Source organism: Conger conger, chromosome 10 (assembly GCF_963514075.1).
Source record: "Conger conger chromosome 10, fConCon1.1, whole genome shotgun sequence".
Classification (NCBI taxonomy): Eukaryota; Metazoa; Chordata; class Actinopteri; order Anguilliformes; family Congridae; genus Conger; species Conger conger.
In genome coordinates this window covers 43,827,937-43,855,071 of record NC_083769.1, presented here as the reverse complement: position 1 = coordinate 43,855,071, position 27,135 = coordinate 43,827,937, and the positions used below count along the sequence as shown (strand labels likewise).

Here is a 27,135-nt window from a genome sequence, read left to right as displayed (position 1 = left end):
CACACCCCTGTTCTCATCTTCCTCCCTCAGTCTCCATAGACTCCATCCGGGAGGTGTGTGAGGGCAAGCAGTCCGAGATCTTCCAGCGCTATTCGGACGGCAGCTTCGACCCCAACTGCTGCTTCAGCATCTACTACGGAGAGCACATGGAGTCCCTGGACCTGGTCTCCACCAGCGGGGAGGAGGCCCGCACCTGGATCACCGGCCTCAAGTACCTCATGGCCGGCATCAGCGACGAGGACAGCCTGGCCAAGAGGCAGCGCACGCGAGACCAATATCCTTCAGCCTGGTGGGGCTCCCCCTGCTGGCGGGAGTGGGGAATGGCGGGGTCCTGAGGAATCACAATTATTGTCATTGCGCATAGTATATTTACGGGATCAACGAAATGGGAGTCGCAAATGGCAGTCAAAGTGCAGAAATGACAGTGCAATATTTGGTTAGATTACATTTATTTATTTGATGACATTGGAACTGCAACATGCACTCATGCACAATCACCATATGTATTGTATTTATAGTTCGTTGGCGAAATGCCCACAGCAGGCTTTTAAAACACACATTTAAACATACAAGCAAACAGAAAAGGTCAAAATCGAAACAAGAAGAAAAAGGAGGGAGAAAAAAAGGTGAAAAAAGGTTAAAATACATTTTAATTATCCATATTATCATATTAAGTAATAATATTATTGGATAAATTGTATCCAATACGTTCTGTAGGTGAGCGAGTCGGGTGTTTTCGCTTGTATCGGGCTTGTGAGAAAGGGGTTCGGCCCTGCTACACAGCTCTCAGGAGGGTTTAAGCGGCACTCTGCTGAAAAGAAGAAAGTCTAAATGAATAATTTATCGTTCTATACATGGAAGGTTCATGCTATGAATACGTCTTGCGTCTTCCGAGCTCTGCGACGTCTCTGTCATGCTGATGTCAGTCGGTCACACAGGTCTCTATACACCCTGCTGTTTGCCAGCGAAAACATTTTATTAATTTCTTTATACGAATGTACAGTCTGTGATTTGCAACTGACCTATATGAAATTATATTGCGGGTGCTTATAGAGTCCCACTGCTCTTTTATCTGATGAAGGCCGTTTCTGCACACTGCGGCAAGCCACATTTCACAGTAAATACCTGGGCTGTTTAGACACGTAGGCCCCATAACACCTCGTGTTTATGTAATCCTTTTCCATTTACCTTATCAAGATGCCTGAGTGCACAATGCACTGCACGTGCCCATGGGATTTTTCCTCCCTGTGAACGTTCTGAAGAATGGCGCTCTTTGGAAGGATTTAACTTTTAACGTGACTCTTTTACAAGCCTTTTAATGCTTCCTGTTATAGCAGAGTGGTGTGTAATTAATGACTGAATGGCCCTTGTCTTGGTTTAATGTATGCAGCTCTAATGGACACATGGTTCAATTTTGTGAAACTTAAGATTCATTCAGCTGGTTAGAGCCTAGAATTAATGTCCACATCCTTACATTTATAATGTCTTAGCATGTTGAGGCTTGTGTCTACAGATGGTTAAATGTCCTGTTTCTGTGTGTGTTTGTGTCTGTGTGTGTGCGTGCATATGTGTTTGTGTCTGTCTGCCTGTCTGCCTGTCTGTGTATGTATGTGTATGTCTGTGTGTGTGTAGATGTCTGTGTGTGTCTGTGTGTGTGCGCGCACACGGGTCATTGTACAGTTGTGTTTCAGCCTCTCCTGAGTCTCGGTTGCATTAGTCCATATGCTCGGTGTTTTTGTGCGGTTGGAAACAGTGATGAATTGAACAGAGTGGCAGATGGGACAAACAGAGCTGTCATACGTGTGAGAGTTAAGAGAGATGACAGGTGACAGATGAGGGGAGGCTGCCACAGACTCACAGATGCCTGCGCGGCACCATCAACGAATCTCCATCCTGAAATTACCCAGATGTGCGGTAAAATGTTTGGGCTTGAACGGTTGTGTGAAATGCATATGGGGTGTTTGCAGCGGCCACACCCTTCCCCACTTCGACTTTATTGAAAGACGAGCTCAAATGGAAGTTATATGATTTTTGGAGGACGGGGGAGTAAATTTTGAGGTTATATCAGGAGGGGGAAGCTGAGCTGTACATACTGCTGTGTGAAAAGATATTGAAATTGATTGAAAAAATTAGATTTTTTAAAATTTAAATACTCAAATCAAATTTTCCAGGAAGCAAATGCAAAACACTTTGGTGTGAAAATACTTAAGTATTACAATTGTATCATTCTTTTGGAGAGTATACTTTAAGGCGTGTTCGAATGATTATAAAGAGTTCACTAAATTGAGGAAAAAGTGAATTTTAATTTCAGCTCGTATTTAACTGCGGTTTAAGTCAGTGATACAGGAAATGGGGGTCTGTGGGGTTTTCTCAGGGATGTAATCCTTGCACGGCCCTGCTCTCTCTCTCTCTCTCTCTCTCCGCTCCGTCTCGCCCTCTCTCTCTCTCTCTCTCTCTCTCTCTCTCTCTCTCTCTCTCTCTCCGCTCCGTCTCGCCCTCTCTCTCTCTCTCTCTCTCTCCCTCTCTCTCTCTCCCTCTCTCTCTCTCTCTCTCTCACTTTCTCTCTCTCTCTCTCTCCCTCTCTCTCCCTCTCCCTCTCCCTCTCCCTCTCCCTCTCTCTCTCTCTCTCTCACTTTCTCTCTCTCTCTCTCTCCCTCTCTCTCCCTCTCCCTCTCCCTCTCCCTCTCCCTCTCCCTCTCCCTCTCTCTCTCTCTCTCTCTCTCTCTCTCTCTCCCTCTCTCCCTCTCCCTCTCTCGCTCCGTCTCGCCCTCTGGCTCCGCCGCGCGGCTCTGCGATCTCGGCGGATTTATTTTAAATTGATGAGCCCGCCTTTTGTGCCGCGGCAGTTTTTTGAAACCGAACCTCGGAGGCGTCGTTGCCTGGTTCCGTTTTTTAATTAAACTCGGGCCGAGATAAACAAGGGCTTCTCTGCTCCAAGAAACACTAATTGGACAACAGTTTTGTTGGGCATACTTGGGTCAGTTACGTCCACGGCTGCAGTCAGCAGTTTCCTCCATGTGTGCTGGAGCTTTTATGAGTGCCATATATCACGTTCTGGCAGAAGCACCAGATCTGGGTTTATAAGCATCAAGCCTCCCTGTCTAACCGAGTCTCCTCTGTCTCTCTGCTACCGGCCCCTGCCAACTCTGTATTGGATGACTGTGGTGCTGCATTTGACATCTGCAAAGTGCCTATGTGACGATTTATAAGAGCCATAATCTGCTTCTCTTAAATAAAATGTATATGAGTCATATAAAATAAATTTCAGCTGGGGCGCTAGAGCAGGGGTTCTTTTTTATATCAGGACCCAAATTAGAAATAGTTTTTAATATCAGGTTCCAAATTTGAAATGTAGTACCTTTCAGGGACATTGCAAATTGCAAATATTAACATAGCCTTGTGGGATACAGACTCGTTTTGGGACCCACCTAATGCACACCCATGACCTATTTTGGATTCCAGACCATAGAAACACTGATTTAGAGTATTCTCCTCCTATATGTATATTGAAAAAGAGAAGTAGGTAGATTGTTCTCAGTCATGGGAAAAAAGGTCCGGTGTTGGTTTTTGTGGGTTTTTGTTTTAGCCCAGCACTATCACTGATTCTACCTATTAAAGTCTTGATTGAAGTCTAGTTAAAGTTCTGGTGGAGGTGAGGGGATGGTGTCTCTGTGTCTCTGTGTCTCTGATGGCGTCTCCGTACGTTCATCGTTCTCCGCGCTGCGTCCTTAACCCTTCGCGTCACGTGGCTGAAGCAGACGTTTGCGGAGGCGGACAAAAACGGCGACGGCAGCCTGAGCATCAGCGAGGTCCTGCAGCTGCTGCACAAGCTCAACGTCAACCTGCCCCGGCAGAAGGTCAAGCAGATGTTCAAGGTGGGTTCACACGCTCACGCATCCCGCCCTGTGCCAGCTGTTTATTCGTGTAAACACAGGGGTCGCGGTGTTTATTGTTTAGGGGGGCGACATGGCTCAGGCAGTAAGGGCAGTCATCTGGCAGTCGGAGGTTTGCCGGTTCGATCCCCCGCCCGGGCTGTGTCGAAGTGTCCCTGAGCAAGACACCTAACCCCCAAATGCTGGTCGGCGCCTTGCATGGCAGCCAATCGCCGTCGGTGTGCGAGTGTGTGTATGAATGGGTGAATGAGAAGCATCAATTGTACAGCGCTTTTGGATAAAGGCGCGATATAAATGCCAACCATTTACCATTTACCATTTATTCACGGCTCCAGACAGAGTTGCCGGTTTTGAGAGTGAAGGTGGGGCAGGGTTTCCCATTGGCGGCTTAACAGGAAGTGGTATAGGCCGCCTATAGCCCAGTGACACATTAGGTGCTTGACTGGGACCTTGGACCTTCAAGCCTCAGTCTAGCCTCAATAGGATTTGTGCAGCTGTTGGGCCCTTGAGCAAGGCCCTTAACCCCACACCTTTCCAGGGGGAATTTGTCGAATCAACTGTAAGTCCCATTGGATAAAAGCTACATAGCTGTAGCTGAATCATGTCTCCACAGTGGGAACACTTTCAATAAGACCATGTGATATGAAGAGGTGCTGCCCACTGCTTTGTTGACTGTGGATGTTTGGTTTTGTATGCTGGTCTGCGTGGGGCGTTGTGTGTGTGGAAGCACAGTGCGTTGTTCTTATTGGTTGGTAAACCGTATAAATCGGTTACGGTTTGCACTGGGAGTGCGACGGCAAACTTTCTGTGCGGCTGGGTTTGCTCAGGGAAGTTTGCTGAAGGTGAGGTAGGAGGGAGGGGGGGGGGGGGGGCGAGAAGGGGGCGACGGCAGAGGTGCTGAGATGACGGATGTGTCTAGCTCTGTGCTTTGACAGCGCTGTTCTCTCCAAGAAGGTCTTATTTAATCTCCTGGCCCTCCATGCCCTCTGCAGACTCTTCTGCCGAGCACTGCGAAGCCCACCCGCCCACATACGGGGTGGTCCTTTAAGTGTCCAACGGGGTCCCTCCTTCACCCTGAGAGAATGGCCGACTGAGCGAGCGTAGGGGTTCAGTCGGCCATCACCCAGGACCAGGGCTCTCCACCCCTGGTCCTGGAGAGCTTCAGGCTCTGCTGGTCCCTGTTACTCTGCACTTAATGCATCGAATAGAGCAGTTGATTGCACAGTGAAGTCACTTCACCTGGTTACCTGGGTCTCAACAGGGTGCTGATTATAAGCTGAAAACAAAAAACTGCCGAACCCGGTAGCTCTCCGGGACCGGGGTTGGAGACCCCCCTAGATCGGGACTGAGTAGGGCCGGGATGTCAGAACCTGGAGAGCCTCCCCACCCCCCTTCCCTCTGCCCCCCCCCCTCTCTGTCACGGTCTGTGAGCAGAGGTGGGCCTCTCTGCAGGTATTTATGAGAGAGATGGAGGGATGGAGAGAGGGAGGGAGAGTGTGCAGCAGGCCTGATAAAGGCAGGCTGCTGTTGTCTCCGCTGTGGGCGTGGGCAGGCGGGTGATGGACAGCGGCCCGGGTGAAAGCCTGGTCTGAGCGGGGCTGTGTTATCTCCTCCCGCGGCCTGCCCAACGGCCTTTTCTCCCGCTGATTTATGGGGCCTGCGACATCATCCAGAAATTAGGAGGCGGCGCGGTCGGGGCCGCCGGTCGCCCAATATGTCACGGACAAAACCGGGCGCGGTACATAAACGCGCGTCCACGATGGAAAGATAAGGTTAAACGGATCCGCAGACAAAATGGCTGGCTTTCGGAGAACTGTAGCCTTTGTGTCGGGCTGGGGCGTGGACAGAGAGGGAGTTATCATGGGTTATCGCCCATGCCGCGGACGCTCTCATTGGCCGAACTGTCCCGTCCTCCCAGTAATGAATTCCTAACGATAGCATCACCTCTAGCGCTATAGCGTCTGGGTTTTGTCATGTGTGCCTTGCATGGTATTTCCATTATTTTTCATAGAATTCCTGGAAGGAAGCTTTCGGAAGGAAGCTTTCGGAAGGACCTGCGTTATTTTTGCTTCTGGCTTCTGGTCAACATTCTGAGGGAAGAAACACAAACGAGCTTGGATTGTAGGTTGAAGTGTAATTAGCTGGCTCCTCTCAGACTCTCAGAAATGTTGCGCTTCCTGTGTTTTCACACGCAGACACCATTTTGGTGTGTTTGTGCCGCTCACGGCGCAGTAGGACGTGTATGAGAAACTAGCAGCAACCTTTCGTAGTTGTTAAATCTTACAGTCACAAACATTGTGTAAGTGTACGGATCTTGCTAGAGATGACGGGTTTGCGTGCGATAAAGAGCACGGTGCTGGTTTGAGTGAGGTCGTGTGTGAGGGGTCTTTAACAGCCCCAGTGCTGGTAAAATAGCCCCACTGACCGACCCAGTAACGGCGTGCTTTAACCATTTCAGTCCCGAGAGTGGCATAAGGCACTCGAGCAAAACTACCGTAAAAAGTTTTTATACCTTATACCTTGTCAACCAATCAAAATGACTGCTGTACGATTGTTGTGAGCCTAGAGCCTACTAGGTTTTCTCAACCATAGTCAAAACCCCTTGGTATTCAGGTTGGAGCCACTTCACATTGGACGTGGGACTGAATGGGTTAACGGCTGGTCTAGGGGTGGTGGTACCAGGACGCGTCAGCGGCTGAAATCAGGCCCTGCCCGCTCATGCTGTCCCTCAGTGGCTGGTAATGCGCCCCTCTCTCTCAGGCAGCACCTCCCTCTCCTCACAGCACCTCCCTCTCCTCACCTCCACCTCCGCCCGCGCCCCGTGGCCCCGCGCCCCAGCGCTAAGCTCCCGCGCGTAATCAGCGCTCGCCCCATACGGTCCAAACGGCCCCAGATGGCCGCGCTCGTAATGCGCAGAGAGCTCGACACGTCGCCCGCGTGTAAAAAACACGCACCGCCCCGATCGCGCTGAGAAGGTCCCGCTCGTCACCGCCGCCGTGACAACGGCTGAGTGACTCTGCTCCGCACGCCCGTGTCTCCCGGCGGAGACGTTTTACTCAGCCACCGCGGCTACGCTGATAATATCGTCACGTTACTTCTGCACCCAGACCGGCAGGATGTGACACAGGACAGCAACTAGTACTGGCCAGGTAGTAGGTGGTACTGGGTAGTGCTAATCATGCAGTTGTTTGCACTCAGAACCTGTACCTTAGCCAAACCAAAGTTCTCAGTCTACGATTATAGACCCTTTTATGCCTTTCTGTGTGAAGTTACCCGGTTCAATTTTAAGTTTGTTGTTAAATCAAACAGACGGGCTGCAATCAGGGGTGGGAGTGTGACTTCAATCTGCTGAGGGCTCTGTCTGGCTGATGTGAAATGTTTGCTTATTCATGTTGTATGATAGATCTGGGGGAAGAATACTCTGATGTGTATTATGGGCTTCTGGCAATGTGTTTATGCGTTCTGTGTGCTTAATATCGAACAGTCTTTTGGGGTGGAAGAAACTAACTACAGGGATTTATGGGTAAATAGTGTCTCATTTAAAACACTTTGTTTTAATAAAAGCCTGGATTGTTTTATGTCACGATGTCAGCAGATGAATCCTGTTTTTAAGCACCTGAGACTCACGCGGGGTGCTGTAACACCTCCGGTCTCTGCCGGGTATCCCAAGAATTGCGAATTGCACATTTCCATTATCTTGAAAGTGAAGCAAAGATTGTAAAACTGCAACCTGTTCGCTTGACATTTCCGGCTGAAAGCGCGTCAGATGTTGAATGGAGGGATCAGAATGCTTTAATCCCGCGTTAAAGGCCTTTGATTCGCTCTGCGGGGAACGGCTGACCTCTGACCCTGAGGAAGGCTTGGCCGGTGCTCAGGGTGCGATGCGCATCGCGTTGCACGCCGCGGTCCGTTTCCCCGGAAACGCGCGTTCCCTCTCGTCCGGCGCGGTGGAAGTTCTGCCTCGCCGAGCCCCTGGGCGCTCCGTCGGTTTTCCCGGTGATCATCGGGAATCTTCCCGAGCCCTGGGACGGGCTTCCGAGAGCAGCAACCTGGAAAACAGGGTTTTAGTTTACAGGAAGAAAAGGCATTACATTACATTACAGGCATTTGGCAGACACTCTTATCCAGAGCGACGTACAGTTGATTAGACTAAGCAGGAGTCAATCCTCCCCTGGAGCAATGCAGGGTTAAGGGCGTTGCTCAAGGGCCCAACGGCTGTGCGGATCTTATTGTGGCTACACCGGGGATCGAACCGCCAACCACTACGCTACAGGCCGCCCTAAAGGCCTGGCTGAAAGTGTGGATAGGGGGTGTCACACGATCCCCTCGTGCAGGGCACCTTCGGTTACGGAGGAACATGCGGGCTCCGTGGAGTCAGGCTCCGGGCTCTCCGCGTGTCGACTGTTCGGGGGGGGAGGTTGGCCTCTCTGTAGCCGGAGCTCCGCTCAATGATTCATGGCGGTTGGAAAGCAGCTGAAAGACTGGGCGGGAGGACACGCGGCGTCTGAAGAATTAATCTGCGTTGCCGCGGCCACAGCCGAGGGGCGGAGACCCTCCTCTCTTATTTATGACCGAGTCACTGTACCCCGTTCTCCCTGCACGGGGAGGTAGAGGAGCGCAGACACGCGTGAGGGTGTCCATCACTCTGTCACGTGCGTCATCGCCCCCCTCCACCCCCAGCTCAAGTGGAGGAAGCTCTCGCAGAACTGCACAAATCCACAAACGGCACTTTATCTGACGTAGGGCTTTCTCACAGACCATATATGGAACCGGCCCAGCGTTGATCCTTATACTTCTTTGACTTAAGTTGAAAAAAATAAAATAAAATAAAAAATAATCAGCGATGAACTGTACTTTCCTCTTGCACTTGTCCCTGGGTTTGATTTGCACTTCATTGTACGTCGCTCTGGATAAGAGCGTCTGCTAAAAGCCTGTAATGTAATGTAATGTAATGTAATGATATCTAGAACTGGTATCTTCATAAATGCACTTGGTTTACCCATATGAGCAGATCACTGTAGATTTGATGAGATTACATCCATGATTTCACACCATGGCCACAATACAGCTGGATGCTGAATTTGGCTAACAGTGTGTGATAAGGTCAGTGGCTAATTTAACTCCCTTTGGGGGCGACAGTGGCTCAGGAGGTAAGAGCAGTCGTCTGGCAGTTGGAGGGTTGCAGGTTCGATCCCGCTCTGGGTGTGTCGAAGTGTCCCTGAGTAAGACACCTAACCCCCAATTGCTCCTGACGAGCTGGTCGGTGCCTTGCATGGCAGCCAATCACCGTTGGTGTGTGTGTGAGTGTGTGTGTGAATGGGTGAATGAGAAGCATCAGTTGTACAGCGCTTTGGATACATTACATTACATTACATTATTGGCATTTGGCAGACGCTCTTATCCAGAGCGACGTACAGTTGATTAGACTAAGCAGGAGACAATCCTCCCCTGGAGCAGTGTAGGGTTAAGGGCCTTGCTCAAGGGCCCAACGGCTGTGCAGATCTTATTGTGGCTACACCGGGATTAGAACCAGCGACCTTACATGTCCCAGTCATTTACCTTAACCACTACGCTACAGGCCGCCACGCAGAAGAAAAGGCCATATGAAAACTATTGGTATATGGCATGCCAAAAACTTTCACACCACTGAGCAAAGTCACAAGAAAGAAAAACGGTAGTTTCAGACACGAAGTCAGGTCTACTAATTGACCTGTGCTGGTTTCTGCTTGGCGAGTTGCTCCTTCCTTGCGCTCTGGAATGTCAACATGCACTCCTTAAAGGCCTGCACCTGGGGCTGGCACTTCCGCCAGTCCTGGCGCTCCGCCATGCACTCCTGCACAGCGTAGTGGAGCTCCGCGCATCCCGTCCTGGAGATCATCTGGTCGACCGGGTCCTCCTCATCCTCGCTCGGTCTGCTGCGGTCGTGTGGCGAGGAGGACGACGACGCCATTACGACTCGATTCGCTTTTCCCTTCTAGTTTTGAGTTCGTGCATCACAGTCTGAGAATGCCCTCCACCACGGGGGGGGATTTAGGGAAAGGACAAGGAAGTGTGCCAGTGGATAAAGGCGCTGTACTCGGGGGGGCCTCTGGATCCCACTCCATGAGCCTGCCCTTTCGGTCTCTCACGCTGTGAACTAGATTCCGTCTGATCAATAACCATTCGCCAGTGCGTTTGCCCCCAAAGCCCAGCTGATCTCCCCCCGTGGGGTATTCAATTCAGATCCTGAAATGCTTTACCGCCTCAGTTTCTGCAGCGTGCAAGTTCGATGTCCTCCTCAGACCCGGTAATTCATTTTTCATCCCCTGTGAGGGACACGAGTCTCTGCTCTTAATCTCAGGAACTATATATTCTCCAGCTGAAACCTACACTACAAGGGACATTCAATAAACATAAAAGGATATTTAAAAAGATATTTTCACTGTCGTGTGTCTTTTATTTATTTTTTGTCATCCAAGACACTGGATGCTATGTCAAAAAAGAAGGAAATAAATACATCAACTTATTCTTCGCGTCTCGGGAAGGTATCGTAAATGTTCATGTTTTTTGTGTCCGTCTATAAATTGTGTCATTGAGGCAAGAATTTGATGTTCGACTTCCAATTCGATGATTAGCCCAAGCAGGCGCTTGGGAGCCAAGTGGCTTTGAGTGCAAATCTGAATCTCAAATCGGCCGTTTCATCAATATTTGCATGAGTTATTTGGGCAGAGCCAGTGGTATCGGTGTTAATGGGCCACGCGCTCCTTCCCCCTCAGCATTGATTTGAATAATTATAGCCGTGGCAGTTCTGCGGGGAGTGATTAATGTGGACAGGGCTGTGATTGACGTGAGGACGGCCGCTGGCGTTGGCTGAGTGCGGGTCGGCTGCAGTAAACCCGGCGCTGGCCGCATGCCGAGGACCTCTTCCAAACGCTGGGCTTGGCCCGGGATCTGATCTCTCCCTGAGCCGCCATTGTCCTGCGACGATCGCGGCACCCTTCTTCAGCTCGGGCACAATCCCCCACAATCCCCCACAATCCCCCACACGGCCCGGGACGTAATCGCATCTCTCTCTCTCTCTCTCTCTCTCTCTCTCTCTCTTTTTCTCTCTCTCTATTTTTGGGGGCGGCGTTCCCCTATCTCTTCTAGAATGTGCCGGTCAGCTGCCAGACATGTGACTCCCTGTGCCCCGCAGCCTGGGAACCAATCAGATTTAGCCCCACTGTGTTGTGGAAACCAGAGCTGCCCATTTCTCATCCAATAAAGGAATCCCCCACGGACAGAAAAACGCCATTGTCTTTCTCTGCAGCCTCTGGTCCTTAGTTTGTGGAAGGCTGAGTGTCTGGTTTGCTCAAAAAAAGATTAGAAAAAAAGAGAAATATGCATTCAGACTCTTCATTAAATATGGCCCTTTAAAAAACTTGTCTTACCTTGCTTACTTGTCTCTGGCATGCACTTGAAATTAGACCCAGTTTGTCTTCTGAAATTATTTTTCTTGTAAAGGATTTGGGTTTGGGTCTCGTTTGTGAATTGAAATGAGTTATTCATTGTGAGATTGAATGAGGCTGAATTGAATGAGGCTGAAGAACAATTTAACAAGGCCAAAATATTTTTTTTCTGCTTAGCCTGGCTTATCAGGATATTCATGTTGTTTTTATCATCAGGAATCGGCCAATCGGGACGCAGTGCGGCTTGTTTTCCGGCTGCTGTTCTCGGGGCCTCCAGCTTACTGCAGTGTCTTCACCTCGTTTCCAGTCTGATTTAATTGCGCAGGTTTTCACCTCGGCTTTCACTGGCTCACATTGCAATATGTGCTAACAAGGCCAGGCTTCCAGAATATTCCTTGCCTCAAGCACGCAAACATGATATATCCATTCCCCACTCCCAAACCCAATTATTTTTTTTAAGATTGCATCCACCAAAATACAGCATAGAACGTTTGTCTGAAAGGGACATTGGAACATGGTTTAGCTATGTTCTGGGTAATTCTGTGTCATGTTCTCTCCTGTGTCATACGGTATCTTCTGATGACTTTTACGGTGTGATGTTCAAAACTGAAGTCTCTGTCGTGGATTGCATTGGAGAATGGAGTTCTGCTAAGACTCTTTTCTCACAAACGGAGGGAGCATGACAATGGCGCTATAGATGTGAGATAGGACCACAAATGTGCCTTTGTAATAAAGGAGGTACCATTGACATTTTTCCCTTTTTTCCCCCCCAATTGATTTGAAACTGTAAGTTCAGAGCTACAAAATGAGGTGTCACTTGTTGCGATTGGCCGATCCATTTTGGATATATAGCTCGTTAAACTGTGTGTGCCTCACAGAAGTGGTTTTGAGAAATCGGCCATCGAAAGTTCTCTGAGAGATTGTCACGGTTTCTCACCTAGAAGCGACCTTGGTGTGAAAACTGGCCCATCAGGCACTGCTGTGGAGCGGTCTGAGTAATTGGGGGCAGGGTAATAGAGCTGGGGCTGTCAGCTAGGTGCAAAATATAACAGGGAGCCTTAGTTGGGAAGTTTTACACTAGAAAGGCACAGTTTTTTTTTTGAAGATCCTATATTGGTGACAACAGGCTTGTCCTGCATTGCTGTGTTGATTTCTGCAGCCCTAGTGACTTGTCATAAAGTTTATGAAATCTTATGTTGCAAGAACTATTTTCTTTTAAATAATGGACACGACTGAAGCGATTTCAACTTGTATTGCAGTTTAGTTCTATAGTCTACGGCAAAATGTGTCAGAGGACAGGCGCAATGAGAAAAGGGCTAAAACGAACATATTTCGGGTGTGCTTTTACACTGGTCTCGCACTGTCTCTCTCTCTCTCCTCAAAAACTACGGAGAAGTGTGAGCAGGGACTGAACGCTGATCAGTTGCACTTCACGCATTTGCCGTCAGCTTACTTCCGAGGGCTTTTGCCAACCTGATGCTGCGCTTTGCCCCTGGGAGCGGGTGTGCGCGGTGATGAAGCAGCCATAGCTCTTGCTTCTGTAGCTGCTGCCGCTGCCTTTGACGTTGTGAACATTTCACGCTGCTTGCCTGCCAGGTCCATGATAAACTCTACCCCACTCTCTGACTTGTAAGAACATTGTGAGCCACCATCTCGAGTGAGCCAGGTTGATGATGATGTAAAACCGTGAATTAATTTTTAAAAAAATGGCAACCGGCAATATTTGCACATTGATTTATAGCTGAATGATTACGTATAGCGGGATTATTTCAAGGTTCCAGATTTGTACTTAACAAAATTTTTTTTTTAACCAAAAATCTAATTTTCCTGTTTTTTAAAGCATTCTGTTAAGTTGAGAACTGCTTGATGATACCCTCTTTACTGATAATAATACCAATAATTTGTGCTTGGTGCTAGGAGGCAGATACGGATGAAAACCAGGGCACACTGGGGTTCGAGGAGTTCTGCACCTTCTACAAGATGATGTCCACCCGTCGAGACCTCTACCTGCTCATGCTCACCTACAGCAACCACAAGGACCACATGGACACGGACAACCTCACCCGCTTCCTGGAGGTGGAGCAGAAGGTTTGTCCCGCCTCTGTATCTTTCTTTCCATTACCTGGATGGTTCTTTTTCTCACACCTTTCTGAATGACATGCCTAATTATGTTTTAGATGCGCATTGTGGACTGATGAGTGCACTCACCAGAACGGGCGTGTCCTATTGCTTCAGTCTGCCGTGAGGTCACCGAGCCCGGTGCAGGATACAGCTGCCGGATTGGCTGCTCGTACGATGAGGCATTACATTTACATTCAGATGCTCTTAAAGGCAAGCTGAAATCAAATGAGTCAACGTAGAGTCAACAATCTGTCATACGTGTATGGGCACAATTTAAAGTGTATATTCACAAATAATTACGAGAGATTTACGAGATTTTACGTCATCCTGCACCGTCGTTTATGTTGATCAAATGTCTGTCAGTTTTCCCTTTCCCTCCAATCCATATCCCTACCGCACTGCGACACGCAGTGAAATTGACTCCCCGCCCTTCGAAAACGTCCCCGAAAGATCCGTTTGACTCGTGGATACGCCATATCGTGGAGGCTAGTGCTGCTCTAACTTCCATTTCAGCTGGTCTTTAACTCAAAACAACTACCTTGGAGGTGCCTGCGTTCATCAAACCGGCTCTACCGCGTCGCAGTGTACCTTGTGGACTGAAGCCGTCCGTCCGTAGCCTTGTTTGTCTCTTCCTGTAGGACTGTCAGCTTTCCACTCCCAGACCTTGGGGCTCATAACCGCACAAACAGAGTTTGTGTTTTTAGCTGCGTACCGCGCCCGATGGCTGTCACGCCCGGGCCTTTCGCTGTCACTCTGCGTTATTGAGCTGCATCTATTTTCCCAAGGTTACGAGCTGTGCACACGATATTCTGTTCTTCACTCCTAATCGGAGGTGAGCAAATGTTGTCAGGTTTTTATGGATGTGTGTGGCAACACATCTCCCCGGCGCTGTAAATGCGGCACACAAATTTGGTTTTTTATTAGGTGTCGCGTCGTCCTGGAGGCGGCCGGGTGACATATCTGCCCCGACTTTTCATGCAAACGGGCTGATGTGACGATGTGTTCCAAGTCCTTTCTGATCAGTCTGCCCTCTGCCTATCTTCTGAAGAACAGGCCTCAGGGCAGTGAAGGCTTTAGCTTGTCCGTAACGCCGTTTAAGAAAAGATTACATCTGTCAGTGATGGCAGAGAGTATTTCGGGTGTGAGAAGGATATTATTTTTATTCTGTCATTTTCTGCACGTTTCACGTTTGACGCCTTTGACGATGGCCAAGCTGGGGAGGTCAATTGAATAGAATTCTTGTGGAGAGTAGTTGCTTGAGGGTTTGATCCATTGCTGAGTGGACTATTACTAAATGGACCGAAACCCATTGTTTAGTCCTTACATTACATTGGAACCATGGAGAGGAACCAGACCCATAAAGTTTTTTCTAAACGGACCGGCAGGTTGCTTTAACTGCAGTGGTTTTGTGGTTCTACTCCTCACCTCTGTTCTCTGTGAAACTAATCCGGGCTGTTATTGGTTATTACTAATCCAGGGGTGCATAACTCCGGTCCTCGATGGCTGGTCTGTGTACTGGTTTTTGTTCCAACCAGTTGCCTTGTTTTTAATTTGCTGACAGCTCTATAAATTACCCTGGTTCAAGCCTGTACTTGAGCACTGTAAAATCATTCGGATACACTTGCGGTCTACAGCTGTAGCCAGTACTCATACACATGTCAGAAAAGATATAATTGAGTCAATTAAATAATTAAGACCAGAGGTTGGCACAAAATCCTGAAACGGATCAGCCCTTTTTGTGCACCTCTAATCACAACCAGATGGAGCTTTAAGACTCATTTCCACAAGACTTTCACAAAATGGAAGTGTGTCTTCCCTTGATAAATCTTAGCAGACTATTAAAGAATGACAGGACATGCATGCAAATATTTCCTAAATCTGTCCAATATGAGGCACTGGTTCAGTAGTTGTATTTTGAGTGGCTGTGTTACTGGTGATATGCTGTATATTTTAACAGATTTAAAATAACACAAAATATGAATTTGTCAAGTAAGTCGGATTTTGTTCTTTGAATAGGCGTGCTCTAACGGTTTAGATTTTGTGTATAGATTATTTTGATAGATTATTTGATTCAATGTTGATGTGGTCCTGTACACAAAATGAAACGACATCCCAGATTAATATCAAAATTTCAAATTTGCTAATATCTTTGGTCGGCTCCATATCCAACCTCTTTGTATTGTGTCAGCTGTATTTTTATTTTTATTTTTTATTCTTCAAAAATGATTTTTAAGTATAATTATAAGAATGCAATAGCTGATTCAATAGCCCATCCAGCAAAGCTGTATATTTATTCATTTTAATGGTTTGTTCCCTCTGTGCAAGTACAAGTGGTATATCTATATTTTCTTTTTATGCAGAACTGTGCTTTTATAATGTGTCACCAACTCTGCTTTACTATTAATGTGTGAAATAAGAATTTGTGTTTTCTGTTGCCACCTTCATTGATTCAGAAATGTTCCAAGAGTAATTATCAAAAGCCATTACCTCTCAAATGAACACACTCTACCTCTGTCACATGCCATCTTTTAATAACCTGAAGCTCATGGATTGATTCTTGTGGATTACTGGCCTTTAGGTTTGTCTTCACAGAATAGGCACATCACTGTAGTCATTGCTAAAGTGTGAACGTCTCTCTACACTGCACTCAATCGCACCAAATTGTGTCAAAAGGTTATGTTGGACAATAGCCTAACTCACCTGCAACATTTTGATATACCGATTGAGTCCTGTTGCACAAAGCAGACTTACGGATTTAGCTGGATATCTGCACTGAGTAAAGCCTGGAACCCCTCCAAATCTGGAACATGGACTGATGTGAACAGAGCTGTTCTGGGTTTACTTGGCACAGTTATCCCGCAAACTCACTAATCCTGGTTTGTGAAATGTCTCCTGAATCTGGATTAAGTACATTGGTAAAACAACCGTGCCCCATTTGAGACTCCAACCTGCAGACCTGACCCCCCTCTTAGTAATAATCTGGTTGACCAATAAGCCACACTGCCAACAAGTAATTAATTACTGGAATTGTATTACAGGAATTGGACGCCCTCTATTATCCAATGGCAAATCAGAAATGAATATTTAAAAAAAAAAAAGTTAATTTGCAGTTGAGGTGGCAGGAGAGGTAATTGAATGGCACAGTGTGCTTTGAGCAGACGGTAAAAGGTGCGTGGAGTGCCCTGTATCCTCCTGCAGGTTTACTGTGTCATTCTCAGAGGGACACATGTGACGCCCGTCATAACTTCATAATGACTTTTGTTGCATGGGGAGATCTCAGTTCTAGCAGGCAGGGTTTTTGTTGTTACGTCTTAATTTAGCTTGGCAGTTTTCTCAATGACTCCTGATCCCACTGGCGCTGACTAATTTAATCAGAACCTTATCATTCATGTACATATTTTAATTTGTTCACAAAAACTCAAGGATCATTTGTTGGTTTATAGGATGGACTTGGTGGAAAAACGGCCACAAAACACACACACGCACGCACACACACACACACACACACACACTCTCTCTCTTTGTCTCTTTCTCTCTCTATCTCTCTCTATCTCTATCTATCTATCTCTCTGTCACTCTCACACACACACAAAGCTGAACTTAAAAGCTAAATTGATTAAATTGTTCTGTCACTGTAATGGTTTCTGTCCTGTCATTGTGCATGGAAAGAGCTGTATAAAGAATGCTTGTTTGTGGGTTCCTTTGCTTTGTACGATGACAGATCCAGCCAGTGTACTAGTGCAGTTTATTAAACTGTAGTTCGTTTTCTGATGTTAGTGAGAGTCAAGTCCAGTACTTTTTAAATTCCTCATTTGACTGATTTGTATCGTTTTCCTGATGTTTCAGTTTACCGCATAATCCCTAAAAGCCAGTGACACTGTTGTCACAGAAGACCACCATAGTCCACCCAGTTTAAGTCTTAATTCCGCTGAAGGTTCCTGCCGTCACATTTTTGAACACTGCACTATATGTATCATCCTAGTATGCCGCATTTTCCTCGTCACGAAAAGCTGCTAAATTTACCATTTGAAAATAGAACCCCTTGGGCTTAATGAGATAGGATGCTTTTCAGACCTGTCATTAATTTTGAGAAGTGATTCCTGCGGTCTGAAGGAATGTTTTATGTCTGTACGTGAGAGCAATCGTCGGGCGTATACGACCGGGGGAATTAGCACTGTCACTTCACATGAGCATTAAAGGCGTCGGGATGAAATACAGCCTCTCTCTAATGGCTCTGTTTAGACTACAACGAGGGGAGAAAGAGTGTGTGTTTTCCTGAGTTCTGAAGATTTATGCACAAACTGCTACCCTCAGAAACAAAAACACCAAAAGTCGACTTTATTGATATGTCCCTGTCATAGATTTATTGGTTTCTAGACTGGTTTGTTTTCGACTCTGAATGGTTTTTATTTGGAGCAAAAAACCAACAAACAAAAAGCTTTATTATTTTATCATCCTCACACTTTCATACTGTAACTATTTGTTACAGTATGAGAACTCCAGCCTTGTAAATCAATTCTCAATGTCTAATTACGAATCCATGGGGCTGTTTATGCGTGCAGTGATTAAATCTGAGAGTTGACAGAATCCAGCTGGTATATATTTACTGTTATTAAAGTCTGATCGTTCAGCGTATCCCTGTTTATCGGTTTGCGTATTGGCTCTTCAAGCACAGCGCCCTGCCACTGATCACACCGCCGCGTTTGTGCCGTTTGTGAGCGCGTTCCTCTCCACTTTAGGAAATGAAGACTTAACGCCGCATAAAACATTTATTAACACTCTATCAAAGAATCCTTTTTCTTCATTGCTGATGGGATCCCGCAGAATCGGATAAAAGGGCACTCTAAATATTAGCACCCAGACAGAAAGAAGAGGATAAGAGGCAGAATTCAACTAAAAGAGGAGAGTTTTACTCGTTTACCTGTTTCTCTTAGGCTCTTGTTAAAGCGGTCTTTCGCTGCAGTGTAGGTGGTGGCACTTTGCGGTTAGATGAAATGAGACCAAGCCACTAAGACAAAGCTTCTCTCTGGGCTTAAGCTGTCCAAATATACTCATCCCCTGTGGAGTCCTCCCCTGGGACCACGCCCCCCCCCACCCCACCCCGAGTTGTGAAAGGACCTGACATTGATTGGCCTGGATGGACCAATGGGCCAATCAGCTGGGCCCAGCTCTCAGACTGGCCATATGGATTACAGTGCAGCAATGGGGCCAGGCTTGAGAGAGGATGCTTCTAATGGGATTAGCCTGTATTCTCCAGATTAGCACCGTCAGTGTTGTTTTTTGTAAAAAGTTCTCATCTTTTTAGAATATTGTATGGATTTCCAGTTATTCTCAAGACCAAAGAGGCCTCGGTAGATGCACTTGAATCTTGAGTAAAGGTTTTTTTTGTTTTGTTTTGTAGATGACGAACGTGACGAAGGAGCACTGCCTGGAGATCGTGAGCAAGTTCGAGCCCTGTCCCGACAACCAGCAGCAGGGGGTTCTGGGTATCGACGGTAAGGGACGCCACGCCGCGGGCGTGTCTCGCCGACCCTAACCCCGCCGTATGCGCCAAGAACGCGCCAGGTCACACGCCCGGAGAACGCGCCAGGTCACACGCACGCAGGCTTGCTGGAGCAAGCACTGAGCATATGGCAGAAATCCGCAGCTTAAGAACCGGAGTTTACGCGTAAACCTCCAACTGTGCACTCCCACGTCGGTGTATAAATATTGCCCTGCATGCAAAGCTGTGAGAGAGATATTTATACACAGATAAAGATTTCCACACCCCGTCTTTGCAGAATTAATAGTTATTGATTTAGTGCTGGAAAGTGAATATTGTCGCTGGTATGATTGGATGGGAAAGGGAATTTTATCACATTCCTGATGCTTTTCCAGGATTCACCAGCTACATGCGCAGTCCGTCAGGGGACATCTTCAACCCGGAGCACTACGAGGTGAACCAGCCCATGACCCATCCCCTGTGCGACTACTTCATCGCCTCCTCCCACAACACCTACCTGATGGGGGACCAGCTCATGTCCCAGTCCAGGGTGGACATGTATGCCTGGGTGCTGCAGGCAGGCTGCCGCTGTGTGGAAGGTCAGAGCCCTGAGGCCCGGAGAGGGTCCTGACCTCACACGCACACGCACACACAGTCTTGCTCCCTTCTCACTCCCACTCCCACTCCCGCTCTCATTCTCTCACTCTTTCACTCACACTCTCTCACCCTCTCTCACCCTCTCACTCTTTCACACTCTCACTCTCTCACTCTCTGTCTCTCTCTCACTCTCTCACTCTCTCTGTCTCACTCTCTCACTCTCTCACTCTCACTCTCTCACTCACACTCTCACTCTCACTTGCTCTCTCTCACACACTCACTCTTTCACACACTCACTCTCTCACTCTCACTCTCACTCACTCACACTCTCACACACTCACACTCTCTCACTCTCACACTCTCACACACTCACGCACACACTTACACAGGCGCATGCACTCAGTCACTCTCCCTATCCCATAACCCATTCTCACTGACGTTTCCCTGCTAATCTTCACTGTTCACCCTGTCCCGCTCATCCGTTCTGTGAGCGCACTGATCTGTGTTTACTCCAGTTTTACTGCAGTTTAACTGTGCTGGCCCATCCGTTCTGTGAGCTCACTGATCTGTGTTTACTCCAGTTTTACTGCAGTTTAACTGTGCTGGCCTATCCTTACTGTGAGCTCACTGATCTGTGTTTACTCCAGTTTTACTGCAGTTTAACTGTGCTGGCCCATCTGTTCTGTGAGCTCACTGATCTGTGTTTAGTCCAGTGTTACTGCAGTTTAACTGTGCTGGCCTATCCTTACTGTGAGCTCACTGATCTGTGTTTAGTCCAGTGTTACTATGTGATATCATTGGTCCAGTCTTCCTGTGATCTTATTGGCTTTCATGGCCATCCTACCTGTCCCATCCCTTCTTTCAATGTCCTTCCTGCTCTCATGCTCCACAGTAAACGGCTGACGACCTGAATAACGTTGTCTCTTTGTGTGTGGACGGTGAACTCAAAGCACTGTTCTTTGTTACGCCGATGATATCCATTGCACACTGAGTGCCAGAACTGAATGTGGGCCAGATTTGTGATGCACAGTGATGTTGACAGGTTTAACCAGCCGTTCAGACTTCCAGCTGCATGCGATGGGTGAGCCTCTTGGCTGGAGTAAATCGACTGAGTTTCCAAATGAAGAAATTGGCTCATTTCAAGTCATCAGCATGCTGATACTTTAAATGAGCAGGACTTAATAGCAGTGCTTTCTCGTATCTCCACATGGACTGCATAATTAAAGATGGTCTAGTCGGCATCGTTACTCCTGAGTACGCTGGACAGTCGGGGCTTACGGTACTCCACGACTCTAAGGAATGTTAGTCCACTGTGAGGCTGTGGTTTACTACAGATCTGCACAGTCGATCTGATTACGTGTGTTTCTTTTCTTTTCTCCGCTCAGTGGACTGCTGGGACGGCCAGGACGGAGAGCCCATCGTTCACCACGGGTACACCCTGACCTCCAAAATCCTCTTCAAAGACGTCATTGAAACCATCAACAAATACGCCTTCGTCAAAAACCCGTGAGCTTTGTTTTCTTCTTCTGAGACGGTCAGATTTTGCCGTTGCGTTGTGCTGCACGGAGGGGAGCAGGGGTTTTCTGTTTCTCAAGCGGCTGCTCATCTCGCGGGTGTTTCTGTGCCGGAAGACACGTTGAAGGCGTCGACCGGAGAAAAATTGCGAGGTGTTATCGGGGGCCTCGGCCGAGATGTGTGATTCCACAGCCTCCGTTCTTTACGGTTTCATGAGAGGATCTCAGGAGGAATTTTACACTGTTGCAGAAGGCGATAGTCTTGTCAGGATGCGCAGTGAGAGGTGAAGGTATTTGCTTTGCGAGGCCTTACTCTCGCACCATGTGCCTGACACGGTACTGTAACTAACGGCGATGACATCGTTGTCGCGAGGTCCTTACGAAGCCGGAATCGCTCATCTCCACGGTAACTGGAGCATTGACTGACAGGAAGATGAAATATTGTTTCCAGGTGGCATCGTTCCATCCGAGCGCTCCTAAATCAAAAAAACTTACATGATGCAATTTTCCAGCCCAATGTTGTGCAGAGCACCGGTGGGGCTCGAAATATGGGGGAAGAGTGGCCATTTTAGACCCATTTCAATAAGAGAGGTTGTCAGTTACAGTGCCTTTATTCAGGGTCTGTGTGTCATGTTTACAGAAATGTGTTGCTAGAACAGTAGGAAGGTGGATTTTTCATCTTCCCAGGATTCACTTCTCATGTAGCTCATGGTGATAGAAAGGTGCTAGACTTAGCAGTACATAATGAAAACATAGTCTTGCGCAGTTGTTCTACCAGTTTTCTCTTTTCTAAATTATATATATCTATGTTATATAGAAATGGTGCTTTGACATTGTAATTTTACAGTAAAATTGGATTGTAAATCAGACTTTTTCATTGCATAGTTTAGCATAAGGGAGAGGGAGAAATGGGTTATATCACCTTTCAGGATACAAGAATAAATGGTTTGAAAGTATTTTTAAATTGCAGAGATGTCTTCTAGAGAATGAGGTTTTTTTAGCCAATGGAGAAAACCAGCAAAGCCAGGAACACTAACAGCAGTTGTAATTGATGTCACCGTTTCATTTCAGGTGTCCTAAAAACCTGGCGCCAGTGCCATAAAAATAGTACAGCATGTTAAATTGGTCTCCTGTCACTGAACTGATGAAAAGTCATGATATTAATCTGCGAGAGGAAATATTGATCTGAGCTCGTACGGACTCCTGCTCACGTTTACTCCGCTGGGAGAGCCTGGGCCCTGCTGCTGGGCGGCGCTGTGTTGCTGGCCCTCGATAAAGACGCAGGTGTGCTTCGGCCCAGGTACCCGGTGATCCTGTCCATAGAGAACCACTGCAGCGTGCCCCAGCAGAAGAAGATGGCGCAGTATCTGATGGAGGTGCTCGGTGACCAGCTGGACCTGTCCACCGTCAACATGGACGAGTCCGGCCGCCTGCCCTCCCCCGAGGGCCTGAAGGGGAAGATCCTGGTCAAGGTAATAGCTCTTCTTCCGCTCTTTCGGGAGCATGGTTTACCACTGACATCCCATCGGTGTGAAATGTAAGGTATGGGCTCCTATTGAATAAAATTATAGTGAGACAGTGAGAAAGGAGAGCTTACAGTTACTCTCCTCCAGTGAGAAAGCAGAGCAGAGGGTGAACAGTTGGACGGGTAGGGAGGCGCTGTGCTATAAGCAGGACCGTGTGCTATAAGCAGGACCGTGTGCTATAAGCAGGGCCGTGTGCTATAAGCAGGGTCGTGTGCTATAAGCAGGGCCGTGTGCTATAAGCAGGGCCGTGTGCTATAAGCAGGACCGTGTGCTATAAGCAGGACCGTGTGCTATAAGCAGGGCCGTGTGCTATAAGCAGGGTCGTGTGCTATAAGCAGGACCGTGTGCTATAAGCAGGGCCGTGTGCTATAAGCAGGGCCGTGTGCTATAAGCAGGGCCGTGTGCTATAAGCAGGGCCGTGTGCTATAAGCAGGACCGTGTGCTATAAGCAGGACTGTGTGCTATAAGCAGGACCGTGTGCTATAAGCAGGGTCGTGTGCTATAAGCAGGGTCGTGTGCTATAAGCAGGGTCGTGTGCTATAAGCAGGGTCGTGTGCTATAAGCAGGACCGTGTGCTATAAGCAGGACCGTGTGCTATAAGCAGGACCGTGTGCTCCAGTCTCCAGCTGGGCGTCTATCCGCTGCTGAAAGTGGGGCAGTCTCTAGCGCTGACAAATTGGCCTGTACACGTCATGGTTCACTGAGCGCCCCACATAACCACCAGCTCTCCGCTCAAACCCCGCGCAGCAAACCACCATATCGCACACCGCATCACACCGCCATATCGCCTGTAGGCTGAGAGACGGAGTCCGTAACGGAGGGAAGCGCTCGTGTACCAGGCTAGCACATCGGCCCTCTGTACACAAGGTTACTGGCCCGGTGCTGGGAGTACACTGTACTGCAGCAAACCGACACGCTCGTGACTGCCGAGGGACGATCGATGGACGAGCGATCGGTTCATGAACATCGGTTGTGTTATCGGCTGGCCGGAGCGAAAGTGTGCCGACATCACGGCCCTCCTGGCCCGGCGGGCTCCGCAGGTGTCACTCTGGTTCCGACGCAGGCTTCATCAGAGTTAATCGTGCGTACGGATGGGCTCTCATGGAGGCATTAGTCACCCCGCTCTCTCGTCACCTCCGCTCCTCCTCCCACCCAGCGCTAATCACGCTCCGGCTGACCAGGAATGCCTGCGTGTGTGTGGCCTCTGTCATGTTGCGTGCGCACAAATGAAAATTAATTTTATTCAGTTTGTCGAGGGGGGGAAAGCCTGTAGATGCGGCCTGTAGCGTAGCGGTTCAGGTAAATGACTGGGACCCGCATGGTCGGTGGTTCGATCCCCTGTGTAGCCACAATAAGATCCGCACAGCCGTTTGGGCCCTTGAGCAAGGCCCTTAACCCTGCATTGCTCCAGGGGAGGATTGTCTCCTGCTTGGTCTAATCAACTGTACGTCGCTCTGGATAGTGTCTGCCAAATGCCATTAATGTAATGTAATGGGAAAAAAAATTGAAAGTGTGAAAGTGCTGGTGGAAAATCTGAGCCAGGATAGCGGGTAATTTGTGATTCTACGGCTGTCCTGCTGTGGAGTTTATGGGTGAATGAGGTGACCTGTATATCGCTGATCTGGACGTGTTGTTAGTGCTCTTTACGTTATTACATCATGTAATGCTGTGCTCCATTTCCGCCTGATTGAAGCACAAAAGTGTTTGGTTCATGATAAATCCAGTTATACAGCTGTCCAAAGATAAATCCAAACCACAAAAGTGCTATTAACATTGTAAATGCATCAATGACGCTTAAATTATTTATCTGGAACCTTATTGTGTTGCTAAATATCTGTGAACTGCAATATGGTGAAGAATATTTATACTTAGAAATTAATGCTTTTTATCCACATTTTTAAATTCCCCAGCGTATCTTTTGACGATGTCTGTGTGACAGTATATGTCATTATAAAGACTGCTGTGATTGTCTGACTATGCAGAAAAACACTGATTCCTTTAGGCAGTGTAGATTCATCAAGTGTGGAAGCCTCAGCAAACGTTAATATGCCGATTACCAACAAACAAAACACAAGTTTATCTGCCCTCATTCAGAGACCATGAGGCCCAGAGGCAGGAAAAAAATGCCCACACAGGGAAAAAAAAATAAAAATAACAAGTGCAATTCTACAAAAAGAAAAGCAAGTGAAATATTTTTTCTAAATGTGGATATGTAATCTTCTTGAAAGCCCCGGTTGTTATTGTACACCCCGTGTCTCAACAGTGACTCAAACATTTGAGTGCTGCCCATTACATTCAATTTCACGATACATTCATCGATACACAGTGATGTCATTTCAGAAAGACTAAAAACAGTTATCAGCGCGACCCGATAATCATCGAGAGTCATCTGCGATCCGTCCGCGCCCCGCGCTTGTTGTTGTTGCCGCCGTCGGCTCACCGTTGAGGCCCCCGCCGGCCCTGAAGATGATTGCTGAAAAGTGGGCAAACATGAGATAAATACGGCTCCGATTCATTTCTGGAGCGGCTCGTATGCGGGCCCCTGTCGGCGCGAGTATTGATTCCTGTCGTTTTTACGACATCAATCTGCCGCGGTTACATCTCTCCCCGCTCCCCCCGGAATTCTGCCTCCCTTCCCGGGTGGACGTTCGCTATTATGCGCCTGTCAATCACAAGGCCTCTTTCCCTTCTTTATTTATCGGCTCCTGTGGCAGCAGTGATGATGAAATGACAATGGTAAATTGATGTAATGAGCGGGTCAGCTTATTGATGTTCTGTGTGAAAGGCTCTCTGCGGCCCTTATTACAGACGTGATCTTATTCGCCGATCGGATTCCTCTGCAAGGTGCGGCAGAATGTCTTGCGGCGATGTAGGATTGGGAGTTTCGGGAGCTGGAATGAGTTTGTAGTGGAGAATGAAGTCGTGTCTCTGCGTCTCGTTGGGCCCAGGGCTCATTGCAGAAACGTCTTTATGTTCAGCAGTTCACGCTGGAAACGGCTCTATGAATCGTGTTGGTTCACTCCTGTACTTGAGCAAGGTACTATCTTTAGGATACACACCTGCAGTCTGCAGCTGTAACTGGAGCATACACAAATTGCCTGATCAAGACATTGTTTAGCAAATTAAATAATTAAGAGCAGAAGTTGGCACAAAATACTGAAGCCCTTGCTGTGCACCCCTGGTTTAAATCCTGGGCTTTCAGTGGGGGGGGGGGGGGGGGTCCGCTGACCCCCGGGGGTCTTTGAAGGTACTGTAGGGGGTCCCTGGCCAGACTTTACTATACATAGATTTTGGAAAAATGTTCAAAATATGACCTTTTTAAAGTATAACCCCTTTATCCCCTGGATGCCTTTGAGCCGGGATGGCGGTCGCTGGGTCAGAAAAGGTTGAAAACCCCTGCTTTAAATGGTAACTGGGCCCCGTGTTTCCAGGGAAAGAAGCTCCCGTCGAACATCGACGAGGACGCGGAGGAAGGAGACGTGTCGGACGAGGACAGCGCAGACGAAATGGAGGATGACTGCAAGCTGATGAACGGAGACGTAAGGCCCAGATTCCCCCTCGCCGCCGTGATTTAGCGCCCTCCGACACGCGGCGCGCCGCCGTCAGTGCCTGCTGTGACAAAGCCATAAAGCAGACAGGCAGGACTCTGCGTCTTCCCTGCCAGCAGCCATTTCTGTTCGCGCCGCACTACCTTTTCAAATGGTTAGCTAACGTTAGCTAATGTTAATGTTAGCTAATGTTAGCTAATGTTAACGTCAGCTAATGTTAGCTAATGTTAACGTTAGCTAATGTTAGCTAATGTTAACGTTAGCTAATGTTAGCTAATGTTAACGTTAGCTAATGTTAGCTAATGTTAACGTTAGCTAATGTTAGCTAATGTTAACGTTTGCTAATGTTAGCTAATGTTAACGTTTGCTAATGTTAGCTAATGTTAACGTTAGCTAACGTTAGCAGCGAACAGAAAAAAGTTTGAAACTTTAGCTAACGTTCGCAATCTCAGTGTACAAACTTGAGAGTCGTTGGAAGGGTCTTGGGACCTGCAGGTAATCTCACAGCAGTCAGGTACCCTAGCCTGTCATTGTTTGATTGTGATTGGCTGTGTGGCGTATCGATTCATTTCATTCAGATTTCTTTTGATTGTGAGACATTATTAGAATGCACGTCTGAAATAGATTTTTGTTTTTACCCTGGTCAAGTTACAGCTTGTTTTTGCAAGGTTTTGGGCAGCCACCCTGAACTGCTTGCTTGTTAAATATGAATGATGCGTAATTGTGAATTTCTCCTGGATGGAAGTTCTTTCCAGCGAACGCCCGCATTAAGGCTAAAAGACAGCGTAGCCGCAGGCTGCTGGAAGCTCTGGCTGTCGTTCAGCGTTTGATGTTCATGCTTGTGAATCTGGCTCAGTTCTCAGAGAAAAAGTTTGAGGGAGCAACAGGAGAATAGCTCAACACACTGACTGTTGGAGTGAGTGGCTCCCTCAGGAACGAATGTCAGAGCCTTGCTAGGTGGGGTCCTCAAATTAGTCACAGCCTCAGGTATAGTCCATGCGTAATTTTGTATTTTCTCATTCATTTC

The 27,135-nt window shown here is 47.7% G+C and overlaps 2 protein-coding genes across 3 annotated transcripts in view; one reads left to right on the top strand and one right to left on the bottom strand.

Annotated features, from left to right (window-relative positions):
* plch2a (phospholipase C, eta 2a) overlaps positions 1 to 27,135 on the top strand; it is a 176,106-nt gene that overhangs the window by 113,806 nt on the left and 35,165 nt on the right. For both annotated transcript variants that reach the window (XM_061257211.1, XM_061257212.1), the window contains exons 3-10: positions 31 to 274; positions 3,746 to 3,875; positions 13,238 to 13,408; positions 18,843 to 18,936; positions 19,319 to 19,522; positions 20,906 to 21,026; positions 22,335 to 22,506; positions 25,992 to 26,099. In XM_061257211.1, coding sequence (XP_061113195.1) covers positions 31 to 274; positions 3,746 to 3,875; positions 13,238 to 13,408; positions 18,843 to 18,936; positions 19,319 to 19,522; positions 20,906 to 21,026; positions 22,335 to 22,506; positions 25,992 to 26,099 — 1,244 coding nt within the window. The remainder of the gene's footprint in view (positions 1 to 30; positions 275 to 3,745; positions 3,876 to 13,237; positions 13,409 to 18,842; positions 18,937 to 19,318; positions 19,523 to 20,905; positions 21,027 to 22,334; positions 22,507 to 25,991; positions 26,100 to 27,135) is intronic.
* Positions 9,399 to 9,843, bottom strand: LOC133138440 (cytochrome c oxidase assembly factor 4 homolog, mitochondrial-like). Its single transcript, XM_061257213.1, has one exon. It carries the CDS (start codon positions 9,841 to 9,843, stop codon positions 9,595 to 9,597), a length of 249 nt encoding a protein of 82 aa, XP_061113197.1. The 3' UTR covers positions 9,399 to 9,594.